This window comes from Oncorhynchus gorbuscha, linkage group LG01 (genome assembly GCF_021184085.1).
Source record: "Oncorhynchus gorbuscha isolate QuinsamMale2020 ecotype Even-year linkage group LG01, OgorEven_v1.0, whole genome shotgun sequence".
In the NCBI taxonomy this organism is placed as follows: Eukaryota; Metazoa; Chordata; class Actinopteri; order Salmoniformes; family Salmonidae; genus Oncorhynchus; species Oncorhynchus gorbuscha.
The window spans coordinates 14,847,362-14,871,335 of NC_060173.1; the positions used below are offsets into that span (position 1 = coordinate 14,847,362).

Genomic DNA, 23,974 nt, shown 5'->3' on the forward strand with positions numbered 1-23,974 from the left:
TGGAAGACCACACTACAGGCTGATCCAACTTTGATTTAATGTCCTTAAAACAAATTCAAAATGAGGCTCAGTAGTGTGTGTGGCAACCACGTGCCTGTATGACCTCCATACAATGCCTGGGCATGCTCCTGATGAGGTGGCGGATGGTCTCCTGAGGGATCTCCTTCCAGACCTGGACTAAAGCATCCTCCAACTCCTGGACAGTCTGTGGTGCAACGTGGCGTTGGTGGATGGAGCGAGACATGATGTCCCAGATGTGCTCAATTGGATTCAGGTCTGGGGAACGGGCGGGCCAGTCCATAGCATCAATGCCTTCCTCTTGCAGGAACTGCTGACACACTCCAGCCACATGAGGTCTAGCATTGTCTTGCATTAGGAGGAACCCAGGGCCAACCGCACCAGCATATGGTCTCACAAGGGGTCTGAGGATCTCATCTTGGTACCTAATGGCAGTCAGGCTACATCTGGCGAGCACATGGAGGGTTGTGCGGCCCCCCAAAGAAATGCCACCCCACACCATGACTGACCCACTGCCAAACCATTCATGCTGGAGGATGTTGCAGGCAGCAGAACATTCTCCATGGCGTCTCCAGACTGTCACATGTGCGTAGTGTGAACCTGCTTTCATCTGTGAAGAGCACAGGGCGCCAGTGGCGAATTTGCCAATCTTGGTGTTCTCTGGCAAATGCCAAACTTCCTGCACGGTGTTGGGCTGTAAGCACAACCCCCACCTGTGGATGTCGGGCCCTCATACCACTCTCATGGAGTCTGTTTCTGACCATTTGAGCAGACACGTGTACATTTGTGGCCTGCTGGAGGTCATTTTGCAGGGCTCTGGCAGTGCTCCTCCTTGCACAAAGGCGGAGGTAGCGGTCCTGCTGCTGGGTTGTTGCCCTCCTACGGCCTCCTCCACGTCTCCTGATGTACTGGCCTGTCTCCTGGTAGCGCCTCCATGCTCTGGACACTACACTGACAGACACAGCAAACCTTCTTGCCACAGCTCGCATTGATGTGCCATCCTGGATGAGCTGCACTACCTGAGCCACTTGTGTGGGTTGTAGACTCCGTCTCATGCTACCACTAGAGTGAAAGCATTCAAAAGTGACCAAAACATCAGCCAGGAAGCATAGGAACTGAGAAGTGGTCTGTGGTCACCACCTGCAGAACCACTCCTTTATTGAGGGTGTCTTGCTAATTGCCAATTATTTCCACCAGTTGTCTATTCCATTTGCACAACAGCATGTGAAATTTATTGTCAGTGTTGCTTCCTAAGTGGACAGTTTGATTTCCCAGAAGTGTGATTGACTTCTCCAAGTCAAGTTACATTGTGTTGTTTAAGTGCTACCTTTATTTTTTTGAGCAGTGTATTTCCATCAATGAATAGGCTAAAAAGCATTATTTTGGCATTTGTGTTTTTTTTCTTCTCCCGGACAATTGACTGGGTGTGGGTGGACCATTTCAGTTTAATTTTGAGTGTGACTCCAAATCCAGACTTCCATGGGTTGATACATTTGATTTCCATTGATCATTTTTGTGTGATTTTGTTGTCAGCACATTCAACTATGTAAAGAAAAAAGTATTTAATAAGAATATTTCATTCATTCAGATCTAGGATGTGTTATTTTAGTGTTCCCTTTATTTTTTTGAGCAGTGTATATACATGTAAACGGGAGGGATTGTGATCAGTAGCAGGATAAATACTAATGTTAATAGCAATCAATAATTAATGAGCAGCAGTTTAATGGAGTAATAATCATTTTAGCTGTAGAGTAGGTTGTATCGGTGTGGGTAGAGACATGTGGATGGGGACAGAGTCAGTGTGGATAGTCTGGGTACGGGAGAGCAGTAGTTGTTAGCCATTTAACAGCCTTATGGCCAGGGGATAGAAGCTGTTTAGAAGTATTTTTGTCTGAGCCTTGATGCACTGGGTACTGCCTGCCGGACAGGAGCATGGGGAACTTGAAGAATATGTTGTGAATTACTTGTAAACTTCATACTTTTTATTAGTTCCAATAGGCCAGATGTTGGCAACTAGATTCAGCCGCGGGATGATTTTTGTTGGAGATCATGGTCAGTGGGGCAGAACATAATTCTAATGATTTGTACACTGCAAATTGACCAGAACTATGTCTAAAAAGAGATTTGTTTTTGAAAATAACATTAATTTCATACCTTGAATTACATTGAATTTTAAATGGGTTAGTTTTTTTACAAAAAAAGTTTTGGTGTGGCAAGAAAATCACCAACCACTGCAATAGGCTTACATCAAAATTATAGAAAAACAAAATGTGTATAACATTGTACAGACGTGCATATATAGTAACAGCATAATAACTGGTTATAAAGTTGTGCAATTGACCTTCATTGGTAAATGAAGGGCGTGATTTTGGCTCAGCCTTATTGGGTTGTGTCTGAAACTGTACCACAATAGAACATTTGTTATTTTACAGTTTTATCCCAATATAGGCGTAATCCTCTACAAACTCATAATTCAAAGCTCCATGACAAGTTCTGAGTCCACTGAAGCAATTGCTTCATTGTGAACAGCATTTGGCCTTTTGTACTTCTCCAACATCAAATATTATTTTTGAATAATCTGACAGGCTAGTTTTTGAGGTGTCAAATGGGGGCCACTTAAAATCATATTGCAAGCAGGTAAACAGCTTACAGACGGTATGTTTGACAACACTCATGAACTAAGAATTTACCACCGCACACTGCTGGATTTCAGTCACATAATCTCAGTTTAAACTGCTGAACTCAACACGACAGTCATTGAATTCCATACTTCACACCTACTCCTCTGTTTCCTCGAGGCTTAGACCAGGCCTCAATAGTAAATCCTACCTACTATGCTACTGCTGTGCTTCTGTTAAATCTGGATTAGCATTTCTTCTTTATTTTTTGTAAGGCAATAAAAGCAACATAATGTGCATTGCACATACCAGTACAAAGCTTTAAAACTGGGTTTCCTCCAAAAATGACTCTGTAATTGCAACAGATAAGAGAGAAGGAATTGAGTCACATGCATGCTGGGAAAGTTCTACCTTGCTTAATCTTTCATTTAGAGTGCTCTACTGATATGGTGTGTGAAGTGATAAGTAACTCCTAACATGTTTATCCTGGTGTCCTCCCATCAGCCTGAATTGGTCACATAACTATCTTGCCATATGTATCATGTAGATATGCTAACATGTAAGGGAAAGTCTTAAACTGATATGGTGTGTTTCCTCTGTGCTGTGTATATACTGAGTTTCCAAACAGCTGAAATATATGTTAACCCATTGCTCTGTGCTAGTGCACTCATAAGAAAAACATCTTAAAATACAACAATAAGTGCATTTAAGTAGGCTCATTCAATGTTGTATTCCTCCTCTTCCTTCTTCTCCAGGCCCTGTCTTTGATTGTTCTCCCCTTCATCCCAGCCTCCAACCTCTTCTTCCCTGTGGGCTTTGTGGTGGCAGAGAGGGTGCTCTATGTGCCCAGTATGGGATTCTGTGTCCTCGTGGCACATGGCTTCAGGATTGTTTCCCATAAGAGGTGAGTATTACAGTAGTTAGTCTACTTCCCAGATCTGTTTGTGTGGTTTTTCCACCAATGACCAAAGGAGTTGGAAAGACGGCACAAACAGATCTGGTACCATTTGGAGATAGTAGTTCCCTTCCAACACTTACTGGCATGGAGTGTAATGGGGTAATAAATGTCTCCCAAGCATAAAATAAGTGCTTTAAAAATGGACCACTCTCAAGGATGGTTTACGGACACAGATAATAAACCTAGTGTTAGACTAAGAACTTTTCATCGAACTGGCCAAGGCATTCGACTGTCAATCACCACATTCTTATCGGCAGACTAAACAGCTTTGGTTTCTCAAATGATTGCCTCGCCTGGTTCACCAACTACCCTCTGGCAGACTATGGGGTGCCACAGGGTTCAATTCTTGGGCCGACTCTTCTCTGTATACATCAATGATGTCTCTCTTGCTGCTGGTGATTCTCTGATCCACCTCTATGCAGACAACACCATTCTCTATACTTCTGGCCCTTCTTTGGACACTGTTAACTATTCTCCAGACGAGCTTCAATGCCATACAACTCTCCTTCCGTGGCCTCCAACTGCTCTTAAATGCAAGACAAACTAAATGCATGCTCTTCAACTGATCGCTGCCCGCACTTGCCCACCCGTCCAGCATCACAATTCTGGATGGTTCTGACAGAATATGTGGACAACTACAAATACCTAGGTGTCTGGTTAGACTGTAAACTCTCCTTCCAGACTCACATTAAGCATCTCCAATCCAAAATTAAATCTAGAATTGGCTTCCTATTTCGCAACAAAGCATCCTTCACTCATGCTGCCAAACATCCCCTCGTAAAACTGACCATCCTACCGATCCTCAACTTCGGCGATGTAATTTACAAAATAGCCTCCAACACTCTACTCAACAAATTGGATGCAGTCTATCACAGTGCCACCTGTTTTGTCACCAAAGCCCCAAACACTACCCACCACTGCGAACTGTACTCTCTCGTTGGCTGGCCCTCGCTTCATACTCGTTGCCAAACCCCAGGTTATCTCCAGGTTATCTACAAGTCTCTGCTTGGTATAGACCCGCCTTATCTCAGCTCACTGGTCACCATAGCAGCACCCACCCGTACCACGCACTCCAGCATGTATATCTCACTGGTCACCCCCAAAGCCAATTCCTCTAGGGCCGCCTTCCAGTTCTCTGCTGCCAATGACTGGAATGAACTGCAAAAATCACTGAAGCTGGAGACACGCATATCTCCCTAGCTTAAAGCACCAGCTGTCAGAGCAGCTCACAGATCACTGCACCTGTACGCGGCCCATCTGCAAATAGCCCATATCAACTACCTCATCCCCATACTCTATTTATTTATCTTGCTCCTTTGCACCCCAGTATCTGCTTGCACATTCATCTTCTGCACATCTACCAATCCAGTGTTTAATTGCTAAATTGTAATTACTTCCCCACCATGGCCTATTTATTGGCTTACCTCCATTATCTTACCACATTTGCACACACTGTATATATACTTTTTCTACTGTATTATTGACTGTATGTTTGTTTATTCCATGTGTAACTCTGTTGTTGTATGTGTCGAACTGCTTTGCTTTATCTTGGCCAGGTCGCAGTTGTAAATGAGAACTTGTTCTCAACTTGCCTACCTGGTTAAATAAAGGTGAAATAATACAATTAAAATAAAAAAAGCACTTTCAATCATCCATGACAATGTGTAATCTATGTCCAGGAAACCAGACCTCAGTGTCTGTAGCCACAATTCAAAAACAAATTGAATCAATAGACACCATTTATCAATTTTAGTGGCGTATTTTTTGTGCATTCTATTGTCTTTTACAATATTTTAACAGAATCACCATTTTTCTATTTTCTTTCTCCCTCAATTGACCAGACACTTGAGGAAGATCTCCTGGCTGATGATTGGAGTCCTCCTCGCCACGCACGCAGTCAAGACCTTCAACAGAAACTGGGACTGGGAATCTGAATATACACTGTTTACCTCAGCCCTAAAAGTATGTCGTCCACATCTCCTCATTCTTGGCCTAACTTACAATAAACTCACCAAGATTGTTCTCCTCGTTCGTTTTTCCTCCATTTTTTTTTCTTCGATTGATTGCCTTGTCTCCCCCCCAGGTCAACAAGAACAATGCCAAGCTATGGAATAATGTTGGTCATGCTCTGGAAAATCAAAACAATTACGAAAAAGCTCTGAGATATTTCCTTCAGGCCACCCGGGTCCAACCAGGTAAGACATCTCCCATTATTTTCTGGTGGGCTTCAAGGCTGTGGTTGAAGATGAGACGATGACAAGATAGCAAGATTCTGATCAATATAATATAATTGAGTCTGCTCAATGGTGTTATTATGAAAAACAATGCTTAAAGTACTTGTCATGTAAATTAGTTGCATTATAATGCACATTACTTGCATTGTAATGTGAAGTACGTGCATTGTAATGTAAAGTACTTGTATTGTGATGTACTTGTGTGAAAAGGAACTTATCTGAGCTCCTCTAGAACAGTCATATTTCAATTGAATCACGCAAAGCCTTGCTAATCGCTTATACAGCTACAGATAGTATATTTTTATGTTGGAGAAGAAAAAAAAGGAGTTGCATTTCTTTAAGATGTTGCTTTGGGAATGAGGGATTTGTTCCAAATAGCACCCTTTTCCCCCATATAGTTCAAAGGACTATGGTCAAAAGTTGTACACTATCGAGGGAACCGTTTGCAATTTGGGACAGATCCAAGTATTGTTCAGTAAGATGTTATTGCTGGCTGAGGAGAGGTGTTCATGAATCCTCCCATCAGTTTATGTGGAGAGAGCTGTTAATCTAACTACACAACAAAAACCCTTTGGCTCAACTTACCCCACTCTCCCCTACAGGATGACAGGGCTGACTGCCATACAAGTTAGCATGCGATATGGTTAACTTTTGTAGAACTAAGACGTTAAGACTTGGCAGTCCTCATAGAACTTCACTTCTGTGACAGTGCAGGCAGAGGAAAAAGAATAATATTCTGGAAGGTTAATCTATTTTTACTCATTGTGTTGCCCTATGTAAACTACCAGGTAAGCCCTCTCTACCAACATGTCATGTACATACTGGTTGTGTCATTGAGCAGGAAACTTGGTTGAGATATAAATATTTGCGAAGTTTCCTCCCTCAATAGTTTCCATAGATTATCTCTGTAAGCACATTAACCCGATCAGAATTTCCTGCTTTTTCTAATCTTTCAGCATCAGTCTGCTTGACATAACCATGATGATCAAATCAAATGTATTTATATAGCCCTTCTTACATCAGCTGATATATCAAAGTGCTGTACAGAAACCCACCCTAATACCCCAAACAGCAAGAAATGCAGGTGTAGAAGCACAGTGGCTAGGAAAAACTCCCTAGAAAGGCCAAAACTTAGGAAGAAACCTAGAGAGGAACCAGGCTATGAGGGGTGGCCAGTCCTCTTCTGGCTGTGCAAGGTGGAGTTTATAACAGAACATGGCCAAGATGTTCAAATGTTCAGAAATGACCAGCATGGTCAAATAATAGTAATCACAGTGAACAGGTCAGGCTTCCATAGCCACAGGCAGAACAGTTGAAACTGGAGCAGCAGCACGGCCAGGTGGACTGCGGACAACAAGGAGTCATCATGCCAGGTAGTCATGTTGAACACTTCACTTCAGCCTGCTGGTTCCCAGAAGGCAATTGTTTTGGGTTTCTTACAAGGAAGCTGTTGTTTTTTACAAAAGTAATTTGAACTTGAGACCTGTCACCATCCACTCCAAGGTTCCACGCCTACACAATTACGTTATTAGGTTCTACAGAATGAAACACTAATTTTCACACTTTCTATATACACTTCTCTTGTACAGTGCCGTGAAAAAGTATTTGCCCCCTTTCAGATTTTCTCTATTTTTGATTCTGAATGTTATCAGATCTTCAACCAAAACCTAATATTAGATGAGTGAACCAGAGTTTACAAATAACAAAAAAAAGTATACTTATTTTGTTTATTTAAAGTTATGCAACACCCAATTTCCCTGTGCGAAAAAGGAATTACCCCCTTGCACTCAATAACTGGTTGTACCACCTTTAGCTACAATGACTGCAACCAAATGCCTCCTGTAGTTGAACAGTCTCTTATCACTGTGGAGGAATTCTGACCAACTCTTGCATGCAGAACTGATTTAACTCAGCTACATTTGTGGGGTTTCAAGCATGGACTGCTCATCTTAAGTCCTGCCACAAAAGCTCAATTGGGATTAGGTCTGGACTTTGACTAGACCATTTCAAAACTTCAAATTTTTTGTTTTTCATGTAGACTTGATTGTGTGTTTTGGATCATTGTCTTGCTGCATGACCCAGCTGCGCTTTAGCTTCAGCACACAGACGGATGCCTGACAGAATTCATGGTTCCTTCTATTAAGGCAAGTCGTCCAGGTCCTGAGGCAGCAAAGCATCACCAAACCATCACAGTACCACCATCATGCTTTACCGTTCGTTGGTATGAGATTCTTACTGTGGAATGAAGTGTTTGTATTTCGCCATGCGTAATGGGACCCATGTCATCCAAAAAGTTGATTCAAGTTTGCCAAAAAGCGATTTGAGACTGATCAACAACTACAGGAAGCATTTGGTTGCAGTCATTGCAGCTAAAAGTGGCACAACCAGTTATTGAGTGTAAGGGGGCAGTTACTTTTTCACACGAGCATTGGATGTTGCATAACTTCGTTTATGAAATAGGTTAAATAAGTATATGATTGTTGTGTTATTTGTTCACTCAGGTTTCCTTTATCTAACATTGGGTGCTGGTTGAAGATCTGATAACATTCATTATCAAAAATATGCTAAAGTAGAGAAAATTAGAAAGGGGGCAAATACTTTCTCACAGGGCTGTATAGTTTGCAAATACTTAATCTAAATGCCAATTTTAACCTAATGAAATATCCTGTGACATCCCTGTAGCATTGGCAATCTTAATCATGTCAATGCCTCATACAAGCTACTCCACTCGTTAAACCCTAAACCCCACAGCCACCCGCCGCCACAGTAGAGCTGTATTATGTGGTCCTATTGAATGGATGCATTCCACAAGTAGTGCACTATATTGAATGTAGGGTGCCAATTGGCACACACACAACGTTCCGCTAAACTCCATCAGATCAGATGTACTGCCAGTGTCCAGCCAAGCCACCACCTGACTGCCTTTGCATATGCTACTAATCCCTAATCCCCACGCAGGCTTGATATCCCTGCGAAATTGTCTTTGCTAACCCATGTGCCTTCTCCTGTGGCATGGCCCTGCAGATGACATTGGAGCCCATATGAATGTGGGAAGGACCTACAAGAACCTGAATAAGTCCAAGGAGGCTGAGGACGCCTACCTGGTTGCCAAATCCCTCATGCCACAGGTATGTGACAAGGCCACACACACCCAGGTGTATTTAAGAGGGAAAACATCAGTCATGTTTGTTATTCCCACTGTTTCACCTTCATCATCCTTTGAAGGACATGACGACGAGAGGAATCGGTAGCTGCGAGGTAACAGCAGCGAGTGGGAGGAACAGTGTTGTTCATTGTCCCAGGGCCAGGATTTTAAACCAAATCCCCCTACGTGTTGTGTTTTCTGTGTTGTCAGCTGCATTCACCCTTTTGTATTTATATGATTTATTTAACCCTTTTATTTATCCAGACAAGTCAGTTATGAACAAATTCTAATTTACAATGTCGTCCTGTCAAAGCTTGATAGATCATTGAGCACCAGGATAATCTTAAAGGAGCACCTGAGGACCCGTGCCTTTTGAAAAGCCTACCTTTGGCATGAATTTTTTAGTCATTAAATCATGTTTAGCTGTCTAATGTTAAGCATTGCAAGTAATTTACCTCTGGTATGTTAATTAGTTTATGATGATGTTTATTAGAAGGCCAATCTGACTTCCTACCCAAACCTCCATCTCAGGAGTGACGTCAACTAAAGGGGCACTTCTTCACTTTGCAGATAGTTGATCATCAGTTAAAGGTCTCTTGAGGACTTGATCATTTTTTTTGTCAGTTTAATAGTCTTAGGCCATGCTCACCTTTATTTTATTTAACCTTTATTTAAATAGTCAAGTCAAAAACAAATTCTTAGGGTAGCCTAGTGGTTAGAGCGTTGCACTAGTAACCGAAAAGTTGCAAGATCGAATCCCCGAGCTGTCAAGGTAAAACATCTGTCGTTCTGCCCCTGAACAAGGTAGTTAATTCACTATTCCTGGGCCATTATTGAAAATAAGAATTTGTTCTTAACTGTCTTGCCTAGTTAAATAAAAAATAATGCTAAGACATACAGCTCTGTCGCCTCTGTTATGATTAGTTTATGTTCTTAGAGATCAATGGGAGGCTGACCTGATTTCCTACCCCAATCCCTAAAAGTTGTTTATCTCAGGAATTAAGTAAAATAAGGAAATGGCAGTGCCTCAGGCTTGGCCTACCGGTAGCGCTGCCAACTCCAGACTTCAAGCCCTGTCTCAGCCATTCTGTCTGTGCTTCTTTACTGTCATTCTATCATTCATGAAAAATTAACATGAAACTAGTTTGGTGATCCAATCTACTTGTAAAAAATGTTTTTTAAAGTATTTCTGGAAACTTATTTGATCTGTACTACCCTTGCGATGGGTCAGCTTTGAAAACAAATTGCAATTTTGGGAATCAGCAGCGGGGCTGATTTCTTTAATGTTAGCGTCACAAAACAGTACAGGCGAGGCCTTGTTGCATCTTTTGAAGAGGTTTTTCAGCTAAAGCACGCAGGCGGCTATGGCTATCATGTATCCATGGCCCCATGCTGACGATCCTGAACAGGATGTCCGCGTGGGGCCCAATAATAATCACTTAGATACAGGACACTAATGTTGATCATAGCTCTTATTTATTGGGTTTCCAAATAAGTTAACTATTTATATCCAGATTTCCGCTTATGTCTGGGAATCCAACGACCGACAACCCCATGGAATGAAACTAACGATATGGTGCTTTAGTACATGTTTGATAAGCCTCTGTGACCCTGTTGATGGAGGAAATGTACACTGATTAAAAAGTGTACCTTTTGTTAGCCTCAGTCTGTCATGGTCTCATGATTTATTTGAGAAACTGTGTAAACTCTGATTCTTCAATAGAAGAAAACAAAAAATATATATCTTCTACCTCTCTATGTGTGTGGCTAGTGTAGGAATGTAGAACTGTCTTGTCTGAATGGGAGGGTATAGATGTATGACAGAATTTGTTTCCTTGACAATCCCACAGTAATGTGGGATTTTTTTCTTTTTTATTATAATTTTTTTAACCTTTATTTAACCAGGCAAGTCAGTTAAGAACATATTCTTATTTTCAATGACGGCCTGGGAACAGTGAGTTAACTGCCTGTTCAGGGGCAGAACGACAGATTTGTACCTTGTCAGCTCGGGGGTTTGAACTCGCAACCTTCCGGTTACTAGTCCAACGCTCTAACCACTAGGCTACGCTACCATGTTGGCCATGACAGAGCAGACTGCCCACATCAGAGGTTTTCAGTGACTTTGAAGTTCTATTAGAATTATATTGGTATTCTAGATATGCTCAATCATTATTTACCCTCCATGATGGTGGGACTTCTGTAATTTTCATCATAGGTACACTTCAACTATGACAGACAAAATGAGAAAAAAAAATCAAATCACATTGTAGGATTTTTTATTAATTTATTTGCAAATTATGGTGGGAATAAGTATTTGGTCAATAACAAAAGTTTATCTCAATGCTTTGTTATATACCCTTTGTTGGCAATGACAGAGGTCAAACGTTTTCTGTAAGTCTTCACACGGTTTTCACACACTGTTGCTGGTATTTTGGCCCATTCCTCCATGCAGATCAGTGATGCTTTGGGGCTGTTGCTGGGCAACACGGACTTTCAACTCCCTCCAAAGATTTTCTATGGGGTTGAGATCTGGAGATTGGCTAGGCCACTCCAGGACCTTGAAATGCTTCTTACGAAGCCACTCCCTCGTTGCCAGGGAGGTGTGTTTGGGATCATTGTCATGCTGAAAGACCCAGCCACGTTTCATCTTCAATGCCCTTGCTGATGGAAGGAGGTCTTCACTCAAAATCTCACGATACATGGCCCCATTCATTCTTTCCTTTACACGGATAAGTCATCCTGGTCCCATTGCATAAAAACAGCCCCAAAGCATGATGTTTCCACCCCCATGCTTCACAGTAGGTATGGTGTTCTTTGGATGCAGCTCAGCATTCTTTGTCCTCCAAACACGACAAGTTCTACCAAAAAGTTATATTTTGGTTTAATCTGACCATATGACATTCTCCCAATCTTCTTCTGGATCATCCAAATGCTCTCTATCAAACTTCAGATGGGTCTGGACATGTACTGGCTTAAGCAGGGGGACACGTCTAGCACTGCAGGATTTGAGTCCCTGGCGGCATAGTGTGTTATTGATGGTAGGCTTTGTTACTTTGGTCCCAGGTCTCTGCAGGTCATTCACTAGGTCCCCCCGTGTGGTTCTGGGATTTTTGCTCACCGCTCTTGTGATCATTTTGACCCCACGGGGTGAGATCTTGCTTGGAGCCCCAGATTGAGGGAGATTGTAAGTGGTCTTGTATGTCTTTCATTTCCTAATAATTGCTCACAGTTGATTTCTTCAAACCAAGCTGCTTACCTATTGCAGATTCAGTCTTCCCAGCCTGGTGCAGGTCTACAATTTTGTTTCTGGTGTCCTTTGACAGCTCTTTGGTCTTGGCCATAGTGGAGTTTGGAGTGTGACTGTTTGAGGTTGTGCACAGGTTTCTTTTATACTGATAACAAGTTCAAACAGGTGCCATTAATACACGTAATGAGTGGAGGACAGAGGAGCCTCTTAAAGAAGAAGTTACAGGTCTGTGAGAGCCAGAAATCTTGCTTGTTTGTAGGTGACCAAATACTTATTTTCCACCATAATTTGCAAATAAATTCATAAAAAATCCTACAATGTGATTTTCTGGAGAGAAAAAAAATCTAATTTTGTCTGTCATAGTTGAAGTGTACCTATGATGAAAATTACAGGCCTCTCTCCTTTTTAAGTGGGAGAACTTACACAATTGGTGGCTGACTAAATACTTTTTTGCCCCACTGTATGTATGTATATATTTATACACATGTATTTATTTTTTATTTATTTAAGTATGTGTTCACACGGTTCTCATGATCTACATTCCCTACAGTCACTGGTGGTTAAAGTTAACCTAGAATATCTAATGTCCAGTACCCCTTACCTATCAGAGCTAACCAAAACAATGCAAACTTGTTGTATAGTGTGATCTAATACCGTCCATGTATAATAAACATGTGTAGTAAACTCAGAGCTCCCGAGTGGCGCAACGGTCAAAGGCACTGCATCTCAGTGCAAGAGTTGTCACTACAGTCCCTGTTTCGAATCCAGGCTGTATCACATCCGGCCATGATTGGGAGTCCCATAGGGCGGGGCACAATTGGCCCAGCGTGGTCTAGGTTTGGCCGGGGTAGGCCATGATTGTAAATAAGAATTTGTTCTTAACTGGCTTGACTATTTAAATAAAGGTTAAATAAACAAATTAAAACATTAATCAATTGCTGAGGGGCATAATCACTGATTATGCCCTTCCAGATCATTCCAGGGAAGAAGTACGCCACCCGTGTGGCGCCCAACCACCTGAACGTGTACATTAACCTGGCCAACCTGATCCGTACCAACGACTCACGGCTGGAGGAGGCTGACCAGCTCTACAGACAGGCCATCAGCATGAGGCCCGACTTCAAACAAGCCTATATCAGCAGGTAAGGCCCTTTACTAGAGCCATATATCAGCTGGCAAGGCCCCTTACCTAACATTATATATCAGTAGGTAAAGCCCTTTAGTGATGGGGGGGTGAAATCAATGGTTGCGTATCGCAATAATATTTTTGTAAGATATTATATTGTTATTTTACTGCAAGTATCGATTTGTAAAAAATTATATACACTACCGTTCAAAAGTTTGGGGTCACTTAAAATATCCTTGTTTTTGAAAAAAAAACTACTTTTTTTGTCCATTAAAATAACATGAAATTGATCAGAAATACAGTGTAGACATTAATGTTGAAAATGACTGTTGTAGCTGGAAACGGCTGATTTGGATTTTTTATGGAATATCTACATGGGCGTACAGAGGCCCATTATCAGCACTGGCTCTAACCAGAATAGAAAGAGTGGGAGGCCCCGGTGCACAACTGAGCAAGAGGACAAGTATATTAGTATCTAGTTTGAGAAACAAACGCCTCACAAGTCCTCGAATGGCAGCTTCATTAAATAGTACCCGCAAAACACCAGTCTCAACATCAACAATGAAGAGGCGACTCAAACCAGACACACTAATGTACTTGTCCTCTTGCTCAGTTGCTCAGTTGGGGTCTCCCACTCTTTCCATTCTTGTTAGAGCCAGTTTGCGCTGTTCTGTGAAGGGAGTAGTACACAGCGTTGTACGAGATCTTCAGTTTCTTGGCAATTTCTCGCATTGAATAGCCTTCATTTCTCTGAACAAGAATAGACTAAGAAAGCGCTTTGTTTCCGTCCATTTTGAGTTTGTAATCAAACCCACAAATGCTGATGCTCCAGATACTCAACTAGTCTAAAGGCCAGTTTTACTGCTTCTTTAATCAGAAAAACAGTTTTCAGCAGCTAACATAATTGCAAAAGGGTTTTCTAATGATCAGTTAGCCTTTTAAAATGATGGACTTGGATTAGCTAACACAACGTGCCATTGGAACACAGGAGTGATGGTTGCTGATAATGGGCCTCTGTACGCCCATATAGATATTCAGTAAAAATCAGCTGTTTCCAGCAACAATTTGGGCATTTTTATTGGTCAGAAATGTGGTGGGTACTCTATTCGTTTGCTGGACTTTATCCTGCTAACTGTTCCAAATGTCCAAAATTAATTTGGTAAAAGGGCTTTTATGTACTCTGCGCCATCATCTTGGTATGCCTTGCAAAATTGTTTTAAACTGGAAGAACTTGTCTCGATTGGTATTTTTAAATCACGGATGTATGATCTTGAGACTGATTCCCTGACCTGTCAATGTTTTTAATTGGCTGTTTTTGATTTTGTTATACTCTTGTGAATTCTATGGTTTTTACTAGATTACTTGTAGTGTTAAATGTTGTTTGTCTGTCATTTTTGTAATGACTTGGTGCTGCCTATCTTGGCTAGGACGCTCTTGAAAAAGATATTTTAAATCTCAATGAGCCCTTCCTGGTTAAATAAAGGTTAAATTAAATAAATAACATTTTAAAAAATTTCAACACTGTATATCTGATCAATTTTATGTTGTTTTAATGGACCACAAATTGGATTTTCTTTCAAATACAAGGACATTTCTAAGTGACCCCAAACTTCTGAATGGTTGTGTGCGTGTGTGCGTGTGTGCGCGTGTGCGTGTGTGTGTGTGTGTATACATATAATATGTGTGTGTATACATATAATATGTGTGTGTATACATATAATATGTGTGTGTATACATATAATATGTGTGTGTATACATATAATATGTGTGTGTATACATATAATATGTGTGTGTATACATATAATATATGTGTGTATACATATAATATATGTGTGTATACATATAATATATGTGTGTATACATATAATATATGTGTGTATACATATAATATATGTGTGTATATACACTGCTCAATTAAAATAAAGGGAACACTTAAACAACACAATGTAACTCAGTCAATCGCAACACTTATTGACAATACATTTCACATGCTGTTGTGCAAATGGAATAGACAACAGGTGGAAATTATAGGCAATTAGCAAGACACCCCCAATAAAGGAGTGGTTCTGCAGGTGATAACCACAGACCACTCCTCAGTTCCTATGCTTCCTGGCTGATGTTTTGGTCGCTTTTTTGAATGCTGGCGGTGCTTTCACTCTAGTGGTAGCATGAGACGGAGTCTACAACCCACACAAGTGGCTCATCCAGGATGGCACATCAATGCGAGCTGTGGCAAGAAGGTTTGCTGTGTCTGTCAGCATAGTGTCCAGAGCATGGAGGCGCTACCAGGAGACAGGCCAGTACATCAGGAGACGTGGAGGAGGCCGTAGGAAGGCAACAACCCAGCAGCAGGACCGCTACCTCTGCCTTTGTGCAAGGAGGAGCAGGAGGAGTACTGCCAGAGCCCTGAAAAATGACATCCAGCAGGCCACAAATGTGCATGTGTCTGCTCAAACGGTCAGAAACAGACTCCATGAGGGTGGTACGAGGGCCCGACATCCACAGGTGGGGGTTGTGCTTACAGCCCAATACCGTGCAGGACATTTGGCATTTTCCAGAGAACACCAAGATTGGCAAATTCGCCACTGGCGCCCTGTGCTCTTCACAGATGAAAGCAGGTTCACACTGAGCACATGTGACAGTCTGGAGGTGCCGTGAAGAACGTTCTGCTGCCTGCAACATCCTCCAGCATGACCGGTTTGGTGGTGGGTCAGTCATGGTGTGGGGTGGCATTTCTTTGGGGGTCCGCACAGCCCTCCATGTGCTCGCCAGAGGTAGCCTGATTGCCATTAGGTACCGAGATGAGATCCTCAGATCCCTTGTGAGACCATATGCTGGTGCGGTTGGCCCTGGGTTTCTCCTAATGCAAGACAATGCTAGACCTCATGTGGCTGGAGTGTGTCCGCAGTTCCTGCAAGAGGAAGGCATTGATGCTATGGACTGGCCTGCCTGTTCCCCAGACCTGAATCCAATTGACCACATCTGGGACATCATGTCTCGCTCCATCCACGTTGCACCACAGACTGTCCAGGAGTTGCCGGATGCTTTAGTCAAGGTCTGGGAGGAGATCCCTCAGGAGACCATCCGCCACCTCATCAGGAGCATGCCCAGGCGTTGTAGGGAGGTCATACAGGCACGTGGTTGCCACACACACTACTGAGCCTCATTTTGAATTTGTTTTAAGGACATTAAATCAAAGTTGGATCAGCCTGTAGTGTGGTTTTCCACTTTAGTTTTGAGTGTGACTCCAAATCCAGACCTCCATCCAAGGGTTGATAAATTTGATTTCCATTGATCATTTTTGTTTGATTTTGTTGTCAGCACATTCAACTATGTAAAGAAAATCTTTCATTCATTCAGATCTAGGATGTGTTATTTTAGTGTTCCCTTTATTTTTTTGAGCAGTGTACATTTATTTGAAGTCGGAAGCTAACATACCTTAGCCAAATACATTTCAACTCAGTTTTCTGCAATTCCTGACATTTAATCCTAGTAAAAATTCCCTGTCTTAGGTCATTCAGGATCACCACTTTATTTTAACAATGTGAAATGTCAGAAGAATAATAGAGAATTATTTATTTTAGCTTTTATTCCCAGTGTGTCAGACGTTTACATACACTCAATTAGTATTTGGTAGCATTGCCTTTTAAAATGGTTTAACTTGGGTCAAACGTTTCGGGTAGCCTTCCACAAGCTTCCCACAATAAGTTGGGTGAATTTTGGCCCATTCCTCCTGACAGATCTGGTGTAACTGAGTCGGGTTTGTAGGCCTCCTTGCTCGCACATATGCTTTTTCAGTTCTGCCCACAGATATTCTATAGGATTGAGGTCAGGGATTTGTTGGCCACTCCAATTCCTTGACTTTGTTGTCCTTAGCCATTTTGCCACAACTTTGGAGGTATGCTTGGGGTCATTGTCCATTTGGAAGACCCATTTGCAACCAAGCTTCAACTTCCTGACTGATGTCTTGAGATGTTGTTTCAATTTATCCATGTAATTTTCCTCCCTCATGATACCATCTACTTTGAAGTGCACCAGTCCCTCCTGCAGCAAAGCACCCCCACAACATGATGCTGTCACCCCCTTACTTCACGGTTGGGATGGTGTTCTTCGGCTTGCAAGCGTCCCCCTTTTTCCTCCAAACATAACGATGGTCATTATGGCCAAACAGTTCTAATTTTGTTTCATCAGACCAGAGGACATTTCTCCAAAAAGTACGACCTTTATCAGTTGTCATGTGCAGTTGCACCTAAGTACATTCATCTCTAGGAGACCTAACGCGTCTCCTTCCTGAGCGGTATGACTGCTGCATGGTCCCATGGTATTTATACTTCCTATTGTTTGTACAGATGAACGCGGTACCTTCAGGCATTTGGAAATTGCTCCCAATGATAAACCAGACTTGTGGAGGTCTACAATTTCTTTTCTGAGGTCTTGGCTGATTTCTTTTGATTTTCCCATGATGTCAAGCAAATAGGCACCGAGTTTGAAGGTAGGCCTTGAAATACATCCACAGGTACACCTCCAATTGACTCAAATTATGTCAATTAGCCAATCGGAAGCTTCTAAAGCGATGACATCCTTTTCTGTAATTTTCCAAGCTGTTTAAAGGCACAGTCAAGTTAGTGTATGTGAACTTCTGACCCACTGGAATTGTGATACAATGAATTATAAGTGAAATAATCTGTCTGTAAACAGTAGTTGGAAAAATTACTTGTCATGCAAAAAGTAATGTCCTAACTGACTTGCCAACAGTATAGTTTGTTAATAAGAAATGTGTGGAGTGGTTTAAAAACTAGTTTAATGACTCCAACCTAAGTGTATGTAAACTTCCGACTTCAACTGTGGAATTTCTGCAAAGAAACCACTACTAAAGGACACCAATAAGAAGAAGAGACATGTTTGGGCCAAGAAACACAAGCAATGGACATGACCGGTGGAAATCTGTCCTTTGGTCTGATGAGTCCAAATCTGAGATTTTTGGTTCCAACTGCCAAAACTTTGTGAGACGCAGAGCAGGTGAACGGATGATCTCCACGTGTGGTTCCCACCGCAAAGCATGGAGGTGTGATGTTTTGGGGGTGCTTTGCTGGTGACTCTGTCTGTGATTTATTTAGATTTCAATGCATATTTAACCAGCATGGCGACCTCAGCATTCTGCAGCGATATGCCATCCTATCTGGTTTGTGCTATTATTTGTTTTTTAACAGGACAATGATCCAACACACTTTCAGGCTGTGTAAGGGCTATTTGACCAAGATGGAGGGTGATGGCGTGCTGCATCAGATGTCCTGCACAATCACCCCACCTCAACCCAATTGAGATGGTTTGGGATGAGTTGGACCGCAGAGGGAAGGATAAGAAGTGACCAGCATATTTGGGAACACCTTCAAGACTAATGGAAAAGCATTCCATTTGAAGCTGGTTGAGAGAATGCCAAGAGTGTGCAAAGCTGTTATCAAGGCAAAGGGTGGCTTACTTTGAAGAATCTAAAATATATTTTGATTTGTTCAACACTTTTTTGGTTACTATATACATACAGTACCAGTCAAAAGTTTGGACACCTACTCATTCCAGGATTTTTCTTTATTTTTTACTTTTTCTACATTGTAGAATAATAGTGAAGATCTCAACTATGAAATAACACGTGTTTGGTGGAAAGCAGACTGAACCAGATTGTCCACTATGATTTTTTTCCTGTGCGTAGCTCCGTTTATTTTTTATCCTGAAAATCTCCCTAGTACTTAACAATTACAAGCATACTAATAACATTGGAGAGTGGTATTCAATAATGTGTTATTTTGGATTTGCCCCAAACATAACACTTTGTATGGAGGACAAAAAGTTAATTGTTTTGCAACAATTTTTCTCTATTACTTTAGTGCCTTGTTGCAAACAGGATGAATGGATGAATCCATCCTCAGTTTTCTCCTATCATAGCGATTAAAGTCACCATTAGCCTCATGGTGAAATCACTGAGTGGTGTCCTTCCTCTCCGGCAACTGAGTTAGGAAGGACATTGTTATATTTGTATTGACTTGGTGTATTGATACACCATCCATGCCCAAAGGGATATTCAATGTTTGCTTCTTTTTTTTTGACCCATCTACCAATAGGTGCCTATATTTGCAAAGCATTGGAAAATTTCCCTTGTCTTTGTGGTTGAATCTGGGTTTGAAATTCGCTGCTTGACTGAGGGACATTAAAAATAATTGTATGTGTGGGGTATAGAGATGAGGTACTCATAAAAAAAGTCACGTTCAAAGTCCATTCAACGTATTATGCGACTTGTTAAGCATATTTTTACTCCTGAACTTATTTAGGCTTGCCATAACAAAGGGGTTGAATACTTAATGAGTCAAGACATTTCAGCTTTTCATCTTTTATTAGTTGGTAAACATTTTGAAAAACATAATTCCACTTTGACATTATGGTGTATTGTGTGTAGGCCAGTGACTGTGTTTTTCAGTCTCTCGGTCCCTGCTTTGATGCACTTGTACTCACCTTGCCTTCTGGGTGATAGCGAGGTGAACAGGCCGTGGCTCCGGTGGTTGATGTCCTTGATCTTTTTGGCCTTCCTGTGACATCGGGTGCTGTAGGTATCCTGGAGGGAAGGCGGTGTGCCCCCGTTGATGCTTTTTCCTGAATTCCACAATCAACTTTTGTTTATTATTTTTTTAATTATTTTTTTAAAAAATCCCCAATTTCGTCATGTCCAATTGGTAGTTAGTTTTGTCCCATCGCTGCAACTCCCGTATGGATTCAGGAGAAGTGAATGTTGAGAGCCGTGCGTCCTCGAAACACAACCCCTCCAAGCCGCACTGCTTCTTGACACAGTGCACGCTTAACTCGGAAGCCAGAAACACCATACGTGTCGGCGTGCATGATCCCGGCCCACCACAGGAGTTGCTAGAGCACAGTGGGACAAGGACATCTCAGCTGGTCAAACCCTACCCTAATCCGGACGATGCTGGTCCAGCTCAGGTTATTTTCCTGGCACCACTCTGCCAGGGCCATCACCTCCTCTTGTCATTTTTGGTAATTGTCCTACTATGGTTGTGTCGTCTGCGAACTTCATGATTGAGTTGGCCATGCAGTCATGAATGAACAGGGAGTACAGGAGTGGGCTGAGCATGCACCCTTGTGGGGCCCCTTTGTTGAGTATCAGTGAAGTGGAGGTGTTGCTTCCTACCTTCATCACATGCGGGTGGCCCGTCAGGAAGTCCAGGACCCAGTTCCACAGGGCAGTGTTCAGACCCAGGGACCCAAGCTTCATGATGAGCTTGGAGGGTACTATGCTGTTGAAGGCTGAGCTATAGTCAATGAACAGCATTCTTACTTAGATTTTCCTCTTGTCCAGATGGAATAGGGGAGTGTGCAGTGCAATGGCGATTGCATCATCTGTGGGTCTACTGGGGCGGTAAGCAAATTGAAGTGGGTCTAGGGTGTAAGGTAGAGGTGATATGATCCTTAACTAGCCTCTCAAAGCGTTTCATGATGACAGAAGTGAGTGTTACGGGGCGGGGCGATAGTAACTTAGTTCAGTTACCTTTGCTTTCTTGGGTACAGGAAACAATGGTGAACATCTTGAAGCATGTGGGGACAGCAGACTGGGATAGGGAGAGATTTTATTTGTATTTTTACTTTTATTTAACTAATAAGAACATTCTTATTTTCAATGACTGCCTAGGAACTGCCTGTTCAGGGGCAGAACGACAGATTTGTACCTTGTTACTAGTCCAATGCTCTAACCACTAGGCTACCCTGCCGCCACAGATTGAATCTGTCCGTAAACACTCCAGCCAGCTGGTCTGCACATGCTCTGAGGATGCGGTTAGGGATACTGTCTGGGTCGGCAGCCTTGCGAGGGTTAACATGTTTAAATGTCTTACTCACGTCGGCCACGGAGAACGAGAGCCCACGGTCCTTGGGAGCAGGCACTTTGTTATCAAAGAGGCCAAAGAAGTGTTTATGGGAGCTTGTACAGGAGCAAGACGTCTGGGCGACGTGCCTGGTTTTCCCTTTGTAATCCGTGATTGTCTGTAGACCCTGCCACATACATCTCTTGTCTGAGCTGTTGAATTGTGACTCCACTCTGTCTCTGTACTGACATTTTGCCTGTTTGATTGCCTTAGGGAGGGAATAACTACACTGTTTGTATTCTGCCATATTCCCAGTCACCTTGCCATTGTTAAATGGGGTGGTTTGTGCTTTCAGTTTAGCGTGAATGCGTCCATCTATCCACTTTCACCGTGTCCCTGTGTACATTGTTATTCTCCGAGGATACCCTGAACATATCCCATTCCGCATGATCAAAACAATCTTGATGCATGGATTCCAATTGGTCAGACCAGCATTGAATAGACCTTAGTACGGGTACTTCCTGTTTGAGTTTCTGCCTATAGGAAGGGAGGAGCAAAATGGAGTCAAGATTTGATTTGGCGGGGAGGGCCTTGTAGGCATCCCGGAAGAGAGAATAGCAGTGGCCAAGTGTTTTTCCAGCGTTAGTACTAAAGTCAATGTGTTGAGAGAACTTCAGTTGCATTTTCCTCAAATTTGCTTTATAATCCCCAGCTAAAATAAATGTAGCCTAAGGATATGTAGTTTCAAGTTTGCATCAAGTGCAGTGTAGTTCCTTGAGGGCCTCGTGTTATCAGCTTGAGGTGGAGTATATACGTCTGTGACTATAACCCGAAGAGAATTCTCTTGGGAAGTAATACAGTTGGCATTTCATTGAAGTTTTCTTGGTTGGGTGAACAAAAGGACATGAGTTTCTGTACATTATCACAATCACACCATGAGTGGTTAATTATGCAACATGCACCACGCCCTTCTTCCCAGAGAGTTCTTTATTCCTGTCTGCGCGATGTACTGAGAACCCAGATGGCTGTATGGGCAGTATATCAGGTGAAATCCATGATTCCGTGAAACGGAGTATGTTAGTCTCTGATGTCTCTCTGGAAGGAGATCCTCGCCCTGAGTTCATCTACTTTATTGTCCGAAGACTGAACATCAGCGAGTAATATACTCGGAAGCAGTGGATGGTGTGCACGCCTCCTGAGTCGGACTAGAAGTCCACTTAATACTTCTTCTCCGCCGGCAGCTTCTTAGACTAGCCCCTAGGATAAGTTCAATTGCCCTGGGGGGTGCGAACAAAGGATCCAATTTGGGAAAGTCATATTTCTGGTCCTGTCTGTTGGTGCCATCTTACGCATCACTAACTATTAAAGGATATGAACAAAATGTGCACACGTGGCTACATGCAGCACTCGCTTTGATCTCAAAACAAGCTCCTCTAGTCACGACCACCGCTGTAAACACAGTCCAGATCAAAGTAAATGGCACAGATCCATATATGGCAATGGTCTATTTGCATATAGGCCTACTGCAGCTCAGATTTGGTTATGCCGCACTGGTCTGTGTAGAGTACTGGCTGAGTCCTGTGTGTTTATTCCTGTCTGCGCAATGTACTGAGAACCCGGGTGGCTGTATGGACTGGGGCGGCAGGTAGCCTAGTGATTAGAGCGTTGGGCCAGCAACCAAAAGATTGCTTGATCAAATCCCCAAGCTGACAATGTAAAAATCTATTGTTCTGCCACTGATCAAGGCAGTTTAACCCACTGTTCCTAGGCTGTCATTGTAAATAATAATTTATTCTTAACTGACTTGCCTAGTTAAATAAAGGTTAAATAAATCAAATGCAATAGAATCCTACTCCGATGCGTTATGCCTATAACAAAATCTCTTGGATAGCTTGTTTTGGTATGTTGCATTGAAAGTGGATAATATTGCGTTGATTCGATCACAATTGCCACAGGAGAGGGAAACGTTGAAAATATTCACTAACAGGGAAAACTCTACAAATTTGAGTGAAGTTCAAATCTCGTGCTTCTCTACTTGGGCTGATACAGTACTTCTTCTGCTATGCAGTCGCAGGGCTTTGCTCGGGCTAATGTGCGCCAGTGCGCATCATAGCGGGAACAGTGCTGAGGAGTATTTCTGTCTGTAATAAAGCCAGTTTGTTGGGAAACAAACTATTCTGATTGGCTGGGTCTGGCTCCCCAGTGTGTGGGCCTGGCTATGAAGTGGTTCGCCCTATGCCCTCCCAGGCCCGACCCATGGCTGCGCAGTCATGTGAAATCCATAGATTAGGGCCTAATTCATTCATTTGAATTTACTGATTTTCTTATATGAACTGCAACTCAGTAAAACTTTGAAATTGTTGCATTTCTATTTTTTTTCCAGTATACTGTATATACAGACCTCTGATTTTAAAATGCCAGCAACAAACAAAAAAAAGCCTCAGGCAAAACCTGTCCTAACTGTTATGGCAAGGCATAGGTGGGGTCTCTTGGGCTCAGACTTGGAACTGAGGGGAACATTCCAAAATGGGCACTTGGCCACACCTATTCTGGTGCTCAGGCCAGCGACATCTATTCACGTTCACAGTGGCAAAATAGAGACGGAGAAACTCTCAGGACCAAACAGCACACAAATAGGCCTACATGTTACTGTAATAAAAATAATCAGAACTTCTACCTCATGAGTGTTGCAAACGCTCATGGTCACTATAAACATTCCGCCCAAGGCAAATGAAAACGTAACAATTTATCCTGTATCACACTTGA

General features: G+C 42.3%; 1 protein-coding gene across 1 annotated transcript in view; it reads left to right on the forward strand.

Annotated features, from left to right (window-relative positions):
• The window catches only part of tmtc3 (transmembrane O-mannosyltransferase targeting cadherins 3), a 154,191-nt gene that overhangs the window by 104,524 nt on the left and 25,693 nt on the right, over positions 1–23,974 (forward strand). Inside the window, exons 8-12 of the mRNA XM_046345544.1 lie at positions 3,392–3,540; positions 5,436–5,556; positions 5,678–5,789; positions 8,853–8,956; positions 13,193–13,362. Of these exons, the coding sequence (XP_046201500.1) occupies positions 3,392–3,540; positions 5,436–5,556; positions 5,678–5,789; positions 8,853–8,956; positions 13,193–13,362 (656 nt within the window). The remainder of the gene's footprint in view (positions 1–3,391; positions 3,541–5,435; positions 5,557–5,677; positions 5,790–8,852; positions 8,957–13,192; positions 13,363–23,974) is intronic.